Source organism: Enoplosus armatus, chromosome 24 (genome assembly GCF_043641665.1).
Source record: "Enoplosus armatus isolate fEnoArm2 chromosome 24, fEnoArm2.hap1, whole genome shotgun sequence".
Classification (NCBI taxonomy): Eukaryota; Metazoa; Chordata; class Actinopteri; order Centrarchiformes; family Enoplosidae; genus Enoplosus; species Enoplosus armatus.
The window spans coordinates 3,486,605-3,499,334 of record NC_092203.1 but is presented as its reverse complement, the minus strand read 5'-3'; the positions used below and the strand labels follow the sequence as shown (position 1 = coordinate 3,499,334).

General features: G+C 42.2%; 1 protein-coding gene across 2 annotated transcripts in view; it reads left to right on the top strand.

The window, feature by feature from the left end:
- Window positions 1-2,453: 2,453 nt before the first annotated feature.
- The window catches only part of LOC139306542 (gamma-aminobutyric acid receptor subunit gamma-3-like), a 70,763-nt gene continuing 60,486 nt past the window's right edge, over window positions 2,454-12,730 (top strand). Inside the window, exons 1-2 of one of the 2 annotated variants that reach the window (XM_070930433.1) lie at window positions 2,454-2,595; window positions 3,036-3,190. In XM_070930433.1, the coding sequence (XP_070786534.1) occupies window positions 2,540-2,595; window positions 3,036-3,190 (211 nt within the window). In that variant the 5' untranslated portion in view covers window positions 2,454-2,539. The remainder of the gene's footprint in view (window positions 2,596-3,035; window positions 3,191-12,730) is intronic. The other variant, XM_070930432.1, reaches the window with a different exon arrangement.

Genomic DNA, 12,730 nt, shown 5'->3' with positions numbered 1-12,730 from the left:
CTTCAGCCACTGTGACAGACTCATCTGCCATACATCTGTTAGAAAAGGGATTTAGTTCCGCTTAAGTTACTTTCACCCATCCAGGGGGGCCCCTTACAGCAAAGCGCTTCACTCCAATTTAAGCCCTGACTGGCCCAGCCGATGACAAATGCTTGTTTTTCTCTCTCTGCAGCGTCTGGACAGCTGTGGCTAGTGCGTGTTCGGGACAAATTTAGGATTGATTATATGTACTTTATCCAAAGCTAGCTCACGGGCTGTGAAGCACATTGAAGTTTTGAACTCTCTCAGCTGGGGAATGTAACGCACATTCAGCAGCTTATGCAGGGCTACAATAGCAACAGTTGTCATTTGCTTAGGTCTTTTGCAAAAATGCAGCAAAGCCATTGTAGCTATAGCTGGGCTTAACAAAGTATTTGTGTTATTCATTGTTTGTTTTATGTACTGTATTTGATTTATGTACTATACTTCAAATGATCAAATAAAAAGGATGAACAAAGATGGCATTCAGACATTGTTATTTAAAAAACTGCCATATGTGGCTTTATTAAATCAGCATTATAGCTGTTAATACAAGAGTATTACTTCTTAGGAGTATCGATTTGGGCCCATATTGATATTTAATGCTTTATGACTATAGCTTGATGCATATAGCGTCTGCATGCTCCAATTCCAGTGATCACACATCTGGGAGAAATCTTTCTCTCCATCCATCTCTGCTTCTGTAAAAGCCCTGCCGTCGTTTCTTTCTCCGGGAAAAGACTAATGCAACAAATCAACCTGCCGGTCCCTCTTCCTCGCGTCATGTGGAGTGGCGTTATCTGAAGCCACGACACTTTCATCACTGCACTTGATGAACAACGAGTGAGCCGCTTTTTATAGATGAAAGTGCTCCCTGAGATTTTATTGAGCAAACAGATAACAGGAACATTAGACAGCTCATCAGTCACAAGAGAGGGAAATCATTAATAAAACTTTTTCACTTTTTGAAGGTAAGCCATCCGTTTTATGGGCTAATGGGCAACTAAGTACATTTAACAAGAGCTTTTTACAACCACATACATCATCTCACAACCCCTAAGATTGTCTGGTGACCCTGACCACCAAACCAGCTCCACCTCGAGCAGCTTCAACAATAAAATGCACATTGCTGCATCAGTATTAACAATCTAATAACATATCAGTCACAGGGCCCGTTTTCCAGCAGAACAAGTACTTTCACTTTTGATATTTGTGCTTCCACCACATAACCAGCTGCATGGGAGTTTTGAAGTGAAGTACCAGCATTAATAGTCAGAAATGGTCGGTTATTTATGGAGGTCAGTGCCGGTCAAGAGGTTAATCTGCCGCCTGCAAGTGCAAATCAAATGACAGCAGCCTGGTGAACTATTGCCTTTCCAGCCACCAGGGGGCAGCGAAGCCTCTCGGCCTGCGCGCCGCCGTGCTGCTGTGAGGAATCAAAAGCCTCACAAGTTTGTAGGCTGAACGCTGGGCTGCCCTACTGAGTTGTGCGCCTATTCAGAAATGACTTATTTGGAGTGTGGAGGGGAGCCTCGCTGGGACTCCGCGGCACAGCAAAGCCCGAATGTGACTTCCAGTGGCGACCATCATCAGGCGAACAGCAAACATCAATATAAACAAAACCCAAGCACACGTTGAGTAAAACTGACACCCTACTGTTTTTCTTTATGGCTTTATGCTCATATTTGATCACATTAGGATCCGCACGGTGCAGCAGAGTGTAACATTGTGCATACAGAACTGAAGGAAATCCCAGTACTGGATTGGCTTCAGGGAGGTCTACCTTGTAATAAAAAAAAAAAGCCAATAAACCCAAATCCACCTCGTGTTTCAGCTCGAGCTAATTTTCCAGTTAAGTGGAATAATTCCAAAAAACATATCCTCACTGATGTGGATGTTTAACAAGGCAGATAGGAGTAATGAAATAAATAAATATGTTGATCATGACGTAGCCTGCAAAAAAAATAATAATAAAAGGTTTTGTTTTTCATGCTACTGTGGTGCAGGTGCTGTATGTGCACGGTGGATGAGTCACGCAAGATGCTCATCTCCTAAAGGTTCACCACCATCACCAGCAGCACCAGCAGCACCACCAGCAGCAGCAGCACCAGCAGCAGACAGCGTCACCCAACCACTCTGTTGCCCACACAGGCGTTCAAGAGGGAGGAGGGCGCTGCTGGATCAAGTCGATTCGACTCCCGCCGGACTGATCACACTGATTGATCGCCGGGTGCGTCCCGGAGGAACCCCTGCGAGGATCTTGGAGGATCGGGTGCAGGGGGGGGGGGGGGGGAGGGAGAGAGAAGTGAAGAGAAGAGACCGCCGTGTGGTCGCAGATGACACGCAGAAGAAAGTGTGTGGGCGGATGAGGAAGTTCAGAGCACGGATTGATGGTCGCACACCTACTGTATCTACACTGGCACTTTATCTCAGCGGCGGCGGCGGCGGCGGCGGCAGCAGCGCAACACCGGGATCTCCATCCACCGATTCCTGCGATCAGAGGTGATCCGCGCATGGGAAAATGACAATCAAGTTTGTGGTCATCCTCTCCACACTTCTGCTCGTACAAGGTGCTCGGTGAGTAGGATCAGCACCCGTTTTTTTTGTTTTAATATGCATGATCAACAGCTGAGAGGGGGTCTCTTTTAAAGGCGCAAAAGTTCAGATGTGAGTGTTGGAGGGTGTCATGGCAAACTGCGCATTTCACGTGAATGAGTCTGGGCTGATAATGCATGTGTGGTTTTTTTTTCTTCTTCTTCTTCTAAGGGCTTTCCCCGCACATACACACACAAACACACACACACACACACACCCTCACACACACAGCAATGACAGCAAGCCTTTACTGCTGTGCATTTAAACTCTTTAAACACACCGCTGATTAACATGTTTTCCTGCTGCGACAAAGTTTTTCATGACAATGGTGTTTATTAAAGGGGAGCTAAGGTGATTAACGACCCCCTCCCTCCCTTTGTTTTGTTTTTTGTTTTTCCCCACCCCACCCTCCCACCACCCAGCTCTGATCTACTGAAATATGGCGACGACGATGAAGATCACCACGATGCCACTGTCAATCAAATGCTGGTTCCCAGGTCGCACCAGGAGGACGCCACTCTAATACTCAACAATTTGCTAAAGGAATATGACAAGACGCTGCGGCCGGACATTGGAAGTAAGACTGGATCACACTGATGCGTTCAAAGCTTGTGTAATAGCCGGAAAACTTAGAGGAGTTCAGCGGCACTGGCGCTGTCCGAGGTGCTGATGGTTATTGGTCTGGAGTGGAGCTGTCCATGGTGCTGAAAGTAGTGACGCTGCAGCACTGCATGGAGGTTGTTGTCCCTCTTTAGTAGCCTCAAGGCCGTTAAAAGTCTCCTATGTCTTGTGTTATGTATCCACTGAAGCTTCATGATGTTTACACACAGTGAAAGATTCACAACCAAGGCTCCATGTTTTTTTTTTATGGCTGCACCATCAAATAATCTGTCATTTTCAAACTCATTTCCTTAAAACACGGGCTGACATATGTGACATCTTTGGACGCTTTGGGATGTCTGCTAGAATTTAGAGCAAAGTTCTGCATGTTTGAATAAGGTTTGGCTGCACAGCAGGAGTTGCAATTATGACCCCCAGGCCTCAGCTTGTTAACAGCATTGTCTATTTACTGAAATAATTAGGTGTTGGAGGGTGGTTTCAGTATCTACAGCATGATCGTGCATAACTGCAGCTGCAACTAACAATCATTTTCATCCATTTCATCTATTTTCAATATATTCCCATCTGCTGATTATTTTCTCAGTGGATGAATTCATTGCTTTGTCTCTTAAGTGCTGGAAATTATAGCAGCCATTTTTCATTATTTTCTAAGCCCCTTGCTTTAACCGACAGTATAACAGTCCAAAAGCTGTTTGGCCAGATATTCGCTTCACTATCATACATGACAAAGAAAAGCAGCCAAACCTCACATTTAAGAAACTGATAACCAGAGTGTGTTTGGCTTTTTTGTGAGTGAGTAACTAAAACTTTATTTATATAATAACAACTGCAGTTAGAATTTGCTCTTAGCAAGTAAGCCAGCAGCACTGTTGGTGTAGGACTGAATTCCTTGTCTTTTAATCCAAACATGACATCATCGCTGTCCAAGGAAAACCATGTATCTCCAAATGATGTGATTCTTCACTTCTTAGATACACTGAAGGATCATGTCCTCTGCTATGGGTTGAGAAAATTATATTTCTTCTTGAGCTAAATAAACCTATTAGATTATCTGAAAGTCATGAGATCTGTTTTTCTTAGCTCATGAAAAGCAGACGTTTTTGGAGATACATGGTTTTCATAGGGCAGTGACATATGTAGATCATGGTATTTGTGTCTTTATTGGATATATATGGAGTGTCCATCCAAATTTAGCAAACATTTTTCTACCGACTTCCAGGAAAATTGTCAGAAGAAAATGTAAATGAATCTGCGTGTCCGTCCACTTCAGTTATGTGAATATCAGCAGTTTGCTCATTGAGATGTTGGCAGCGCAAGAGAAGAAGAGGGCACCACAAGATAAAAGAGCGCCTGTTAAACCTCATACGCCGGGAAACTTGATGATGTTAACTCAAACTCTGTTCTGTTGCACAGAACTCCAAAAGAGAAGCGAAGTTAGTTCAGAAGTTACTGCATGTAGGCGTGTCTTACCCCTACAGCATCTTGTGCGGCTGACATACTGTACATATAAGACCGCGTGAGAGAGAGGCTGAAGGTGGTAGCTTGAGTACAAGTCCTTCTCTGATTGCACCCACATTATTTCTGCTATGCTTATGGCGCTATCAAAACTCCAAGCTTCTTGGAGGAGAAATATTCCTCTTCAGAGAGCGCCGGCCGCTAATCAAATGGTTACTGGTTTTGATCCCCGCAGTGTTCTCACTGGTGGTGACTGGAAAGGTTCCCGGTGTTAAGTAGTGTAGTCATTACCAAAGTCCCGTTTATTGTTGCTGCCGCATTTCAGGAGTCATTTGGAGAAATCAAGCCGGTCTGAACATGTGAGAGTAGTGCAGTGATAATCACTTGGGTTTAGCATGATGGTGGTGAGAGGTATACATTATGGCTCTATTTCTGACAGAATGCACAAAAGCAGACCTCTGTGAGTGTTGACCAGCTGTGGCATGAATGTCATGTGCTGCAGCAGCGGTGTTCAGACTAGTCTATAGATCTTGTTGTGGCCCTATAGGACCTGTTTTGGTTAAATTTTTTTGTATATTCCTTTTCCCTGGATTAGGATTTTGTGTTTATGATCAGCAATGTGCTGACAAAATCAGAGGAAAAGTTGATCTGATATGTGGAATGGCTCCACTCTACATTTTGGATAAACACTGCGCGCACATGTACATAAATCCTTGCTGAAGAAGGCCTATATCCACATGCATAAAGCTAAGAAATGTGGGATCCTAAACTTTGACTTATGAACCCAAAAATGATCAATAAAAAGCAGGATTTACAGTAGAAGTGCTGACAGCAGTGACTGCTAAGTGGAATATGAGTACTACAGTCAAGCCCCCCCCCCCCCCCCCAGCACTGAATCAACCATCATTCATTGCATCTAGCATTATATACTCTTCAATATATTGCAGCACGCAAGAGGAAAGCTTAAATAAGAGACTTCCCTACAGTCATGTTGACAATATAAATATAAAAATAAATCAGATTAGATAAAGACGGAAATATTAGTAAAGTGCTTTACAATGTTGCCTCTCATTCACACACACACACACACACACACACACACTCAGACACTGATGGCACCCCACTATGGCAGTGTAGTAAATTGAATAGACTGGCCACATGTGAATGATCACCTGGATGTTCACAAACTGACCATCAAGCCCCACTTGTACTCTTCTAATTAGGAGTGTGCTTCTTAAACAGCATGTTTAGGAGAAGTATCTGTGTCTCAGCTGCAGGACTCACTGGTTTGAAGTCATTTTAAGGTTTATTAAGACTGCACCTCTGTACTTTGTAGTTGCCACCGCCAAGCCTGAATGACTCTCATTTGTAAGGGTTTCAGTTGGGAGTTTTAGTGGCGTTGCGCTCGAGAAGAAGTTTCAAAAGACTTTGTGGGAAGACTCTGATGGGAACGCTTATCTCCAGATCATTAAGAGTGTTTATTTGTGTTCTTGGGTTATTTAAAATGACCAAGCGCCCAGCTTTCACAGGCAATAACCTGGCGGGAATAGATTTTTTTCCCGCCTCCACTGGCGGCTCGCTCTGCCCGGTTCAGCTCGCCCCGCGGATTGGGAATCACCCTCCAGCTCTGCTTCCATAATTAAGGATGAAATTTTGATGAGATCCAGTTGACAAACCTCCATGTTGTCCATGAAATGTTAATGTCTTTGCAGGATAATGTGAGGCAGCGGAAACACACGGGCATGTGCGTGTGTGTGGGGGGGGGAACACGTAGAAATACACACACAAAGGAACACACTCGAAAGATGAGTCAAAGACAGATCTGGGACATTTAAGTCATTGTAAAAAAGAGTGGGTTCAGTTGAGAACTGCTGCAATGAATCTCTGTGCAACACACGCACACGCACACACACACACGCACACACACACGCGTACAACAAGTACACTCATGTAGACAGCCAGCTACTGAAGTCAGAACAGTGTGGCTCATTTCTGAGATACACCTGGATTTTGTCTAAATCAAAGTCATCCTCTTTACACATGCACACACACACACACACACACACACACACACACACACACACACACACACACACACAGTATCAAACGATGCTTTTCCGCTTGCCTCTTTTTTAAAATATGAGCAACTTCTCTTCTGTAGTTCTGCTTGTTTATATGCTGCTGGCTGTGGAAGCAGAGTACACACTGTTTCAAGCATATTATAGATTTCCGTATTAATTGGCCATTAATTCAATATTAGAAGTGTATTTTTATCTCCCAGTGAAGCTCACTCCTTTAGTGAAAACAACCTCTGTAAAATGAAGTAGGGGGGGCTGGAGATGGTTGTACCACTGGTTATACATTACATTCCCTTTTTGGTGTGTTTGTGTGTAATACACATTACGTCACACACAGACAATCACAGTAGTGGGGAGAAATCTTATTCTCAGCGGAAACCACCGCATCCAAATCACGCTATTTGAAATAAAGAGTCTAAATCAAACACTATTAGTTGACATTTTGGAGCAATACGCTTCTTGCCAAGAGTTAGATGAGAAGATCAATACCACTCTCATGTCTGTGCGCTAAATATGAAGCTAGAGCCAGCAGCCTGTTAGCTTAGCTTAGCATAAAGACAGCAAGAAGCAGGAGGAAACAGCTCGCCTGTTGTAAAAATGACAAATTGTGCTTATGGGCTCATGTGCTGGACAATTTTTTTGCCTGGGAGCAGTGACTCCCAGATTGATGAACGAGACTCCAGGAAGTCACCGCGCTTTCCATTTACACTTTGTGTTTTTGTATAGATTAAACACACAAGATATAACAAGTTCATTAGTGAGCTTTAGAGGTGCTGGTAGGCAGATGTTATTTCACCTTTGGACAGAGCCAGGATAGCTGTGCCCCCCTGCTTCCAGCTGTCTGTATGCTAAGCTAATCGTCTGCTGGCTGTAGCGTCATATTTAGCGTATAAACATGAGATTCATATCGATCTTCTTATCCACAAATGAATGTAGGATTATGTATATATCACTAATTTCCCTCCCATTTGTATTCAAAGTGACCTTTGAATGGATTGATCAGACGTTGTATAGTTAGTTCATAGCTCACCTTGTTACAACCATCCCATGCTCCACTACATTCTTTAGATTTTGTGTGATTAATTGTCTGTCCATTCACTCTGGCAATAAGAGGCCTCAGTGGCGTTTTACTGTTAAGATTTTTGTTGCTTCTGAATTTTTAAAACTGTCAAAAGTACATTTCAGTTCCACAGCAGCGAAGTGAAACTCAGTAGAATTCCGAGATACAACATAACAGGGTTATTATCTTAGTTCCCGTGTTTGTTTTCCTCCTGTCTCTTCCAGTCTTGTGAAGTCAGCAGTGAGCCTAATCTTCATATAAAGTGGGTGACTGGTCCACTTGTGAAAGAGCGACCCACATTTTCCCCGAGCAGAACAAGTGTTGAGCCTCACCTTAACCGATAAGAAGCAGTTCGCCTAAGATGAAGATGAGATGCTTTTGTGTCCCTATTGTGTCACTTTCCTTTTGGATTCAGAGCGTGATCACCGTGTGCGATCTGTGCAAAAACGTGCATGTGTGAGTGTCGGAGCGTTGGCGAGTGTGTCACCGTTCGCACGCGCGCGCGCGTGTGTGCTGCTCACCAGGGAATCGAGGACAAAGCGGGTTGGAGCAGAGGGCTTTGTGTGCTGTGAGGGCTCTGCAGCCACACACATTTAGAGTTTGGAGGATTCGAGGAGTTCGATTAAAGTTAGGTCTGAGCCGCACTCTAAAAATACACCAGTCCTCCAACAAATTAAGGACTGAGCCCACTAACAACCATCTCAGGGGGCCTTTAAGGCATATGGCTACCCGGAGTAACATAGACCTTCCATACGTGCCTAGAGTGAATTGATCCAACTAACAAGCCTGATATATCTTCTTCCTCTGTCCCATAGAGCTAAATTGTTGTCCAAAGACGTATTCCTTCATTACCATGAACACACACACTGTAGTTTATTTTGACTCAATCCAACGTACACCGTCCTGCTGCTGTAAATACTCATTAGAGCACTAAAGGTATATTAATCAGCCACTGAAAATAGTCCCCAACAAATGCCGTATTTACTAGTGTTTGACTAACATTTGGAAAAACTACAGTGCCCAGCACTTAATAATGAAACTAATATATCTGTGAACAAAGATTTATATCTTCAGTAGGAACCAATGAGTTTGGGGCAGAGAGCCACAGACAGGGCAGGGAAGTCAGGAAGTTAAGTTGATTAAGAGACGGACAAACATGTTATTGGCTTTGGAGTACTGCCAACTAAAATGCCAAATAAAAATGAAAAACATGATGATTCTCAAGCAAGTTCTGAATTCACGTCTTTTTTCCATGATTTCTATGTGGATCTATGGACGTTTATTCGCGATCGACATCGGAGATAATGATAACCTCAGTCACACAGAATCTATGAATATAAGTATCCTGGCTGTGTGTTCAGATTTGACTGAGTTATGACACCGAGAAGGAGTGCAATTTTCGATGGAAATTGCAGCTATCCGGCACTAAGAATTTTAAAGTATCTTAATTAGCTCCATGAGCTGTGTGTCACGGCCACTGCTGCAGCTCCAGCTGACCTTGTTGATAAGCGGACCAAATCAATATATATATATATATATATATATATATATATATATATATGTAAGCTGCAATAGACACTACTGTATGGCTGGAAGGAAAGGAAATTAGAAGAAGTCACAGTACTGATCTCAACAGAAATTACTGCTTAGCAGCTCAGAATCTGGAGACAAAACATCTGATTAAGCTGTTATCACTTTAAGAAAATGCCCTCATTTTAAATCCCTAAACTTTTGAGAGACAACAGAAACATACCAGAGTAAAATAACTGGACCTTCTTTCATAAAGTTAATCCTAAACAAGCTGCTCAGCTGCTGTTTTTCACTCTGCTTAGGTACACGGTTCAGTGTCAGCCTGCATGCAAATACAGTCGACCTGACAGCTTTTCAATATAGCCAGGTAGCTAATCCAGTTGCAGCTTGTGTGTGATCGCAGCCAACCGCGGTGACTGAAGGCTGTAATTGTCCATAGCTAACACGCTATTGATCTACACTGACTGACCAGGTCGCTGCAATCATATCTGCCATTATTGCCTCGCTGAATATGTCTGGCGCTTACAATTAAGTCTGTGGGTGGAAGTGAAAAAGGATACACAGTGTTTGCATTTCAATAGGAAATGTGTGTTTCCGGGTGTGTAACTGTAACCAACAAGCAGCTACTGCTTGTAGTTGTACAATACTTTTATCTTAAATTATATATCTTACATATCTATATTTATTAACTTTGCTTTGGTTTATTAATAAGATTTGTGGTCACTGGTTTGGCTTTACAGAAATGACATGTGCATGAGCTAAATGTGTGTGTGTGTGTGTGTCACTAAAGAGAAGGACTTTGATTCAGATAAAAGCCAGGTGTGTGTCAGAAATAGAAACCAAAGCTGCTCAACATCATTGGTTTGCAGCTGTTTCCTGTTTCTCTCTCCCTCTCTTTCCATCTGTCTCTCTCTATCTCTCTCACTCATTCACCTCCCTCTTTTCTCCCCCCATTCCTTCATGATCCTCCCTTTTATCTCCTCTTTAAACCTCCCACCACTTCACTATAAATTACTGTATGTTGCTACGCGATTCATGTCAGTGTTTGCGGTCCAGATTTGAGGCTATTTGGAATCCAAGTGAAACTCTGACCCACTTTGCATCCTATATTAAAATGCCATAGATTCAATTCAGAAGTCATGTCAGATGCAATCACTCCGGGGCAAACATGAGTGGAGTGGAGGATGGAATATAGGAGCTGCAACATTTGGTCTCAGTGAATTCTACTCATATCCTTGTACTTTATATGTCAGCAGCCCTACATTTTCCCCTTGTTTGATAAAAGATTTAGGCGTATCCTTTGTTTTATTAAAGCATAAAACCAGCGGAAATCAGATTTGAGGAATCTTAACATTATTTACTGAGAAAGTCCAGACTGAGTTTCTGTTCTTGTCTGTATCCCGATGCCAAAAATAACAAGTGTTTGTCTTGCACTCAAATGCTGTGAATTCATACTGACGTGTAGCTTTAATTGAAAATGAATGGGAGTGGATGGGAGATAATGGAACCATATCCGGAATGAAAGGGACACTTCCCATTTGAAAAAGGATAGAAATAGTGTGCGCTACTTCGCTAGTCAACTAGGTGCTCAAGTAACAACAGAAGAAGAACACGGCAAGATGAACTAACTGGAAGAATGTGCACTTATGTCAGTCGACTGGTCAACCACTTTAGCTGAGACTGAAATGGATTGTCATGAAATTTGGTACAGATATTCATGGTCCCCTGAAGATGAATCCCGATAACTTTGTCGATCTCCTGACTTTTCATATATCACCATCATCAGGTCAAAATTTTAATTGTCCAGTACTACCAAATACCTACAAAACTAAAGACATTCCCAAGAAAAAAGTGCACTCTGTCGGAGCTTGTGTCAAATGACTACTACCATGCGTTAGGCACGTTTCACAGCTAATGTATAATGCTCAATTATCATGCTGACATTTAGTAATTAGTACAGATGGGCATACAAAGCCAAGCTATCGGGGCGTTCTTCATTTGTTTGTGCTGAAAAAAAGATGTGAAGCTTCGAGGCATTGGACTTAGCAAACAGTGATTTCATGATATAGTTTAATTCCCATAAGTGCACAATATAAGTCATGGAAGGCTACAGGCTGTCTATTTCAAACTATAATATTCTTGTTCTGAAGTGCTGCAGTAAATGCACTTTATTGTGCAACATGTTACAATAAAGTAAAGATATTTATATGTCCCAGTGTTCACTGTGGGCTTATGCATTTTTGCCTTTAAGGATGTTAATGTGACATTTCATGTCAGTGGCGATGTGATAATTTAAGATATTGACCTCAGTAAACATTCTACTTATTAAACATCAGTAGGTTAACATTGTCACTGTGAGCATTTAGCCCAAAGCATAGCTGTGCCTGAGTTCAGCCTCACAGAGCTGCAAGCGTGGACTATTTTTCAACCAGCATCATTCTGCACGTGCAGAAAATATATATCCAACTGATTTTCAATAATCAAAAATACTTGTGCTTTAGTTTATTCTGGAAAACACCCCGATGAAGGCCGTGTGCTGAAACATGCGGTTGAATTAAGTACAGAATGTTTCTGTAAGCCAGTCAGTGTGGGTTATTGTTCACATTCATCTCAGAAATAATTGAAACTGTGATATGGTGATATTTCAGGGAGGTTTGAGTCAGTATGACATCCATTCATCTTGGCACCCAACAAAGTCCTCTACTTATTTTTTTGTGACTGAGTGAGAAAAGAGAAAGTGAACAACCACCACTGTGTGCTAAAGTAAGTTATACTTTTAACAATTTAAGGCATGAATTTTATTCTCATATCCTCAAGTAGCTTCAATCAGTTGATGCCCTTTTGATTCTCTTTGATCTTTGAATTTAAAGATGTTTGTCTGGCCTAAAAATGATCACGAACACAGGTGGATGCTTTAAATTCACTTTGCTAATGAACAGAAGCGCATGCAGCTCCTTCATTTACTCACTGTGCTTTAATTTCGTTTTCCGGTTTGCATTTGGGTTTTTTGAAACAGTGACATGATCAACAACCTAGAAAAGACACAATTAAATAACCACAACATGCATGCCAGCTCATTCTGATAAAACTGTGTGCGGACCTCTTCGTTAATTGTCAATTTTCCGATTGAAATGCCTTTTAACTACATGACATTCAAATCATTAGATACAGTTAATGAACTGGCGTAATATTTACAGGGCATCATTGTCATCATTGCAGCTACCCAGCTGGATCAAACTCAGTTATATGAGGGTATTTAAAATGAACTACAATATTTGGTCATTTAAATTAAATAAATTGGGGTGTCTTTCGACTGGAGGGATGCCAGTTTGTATCATTATTGATTGGTCGGAAAGATTGCGGAGTGTGGGAA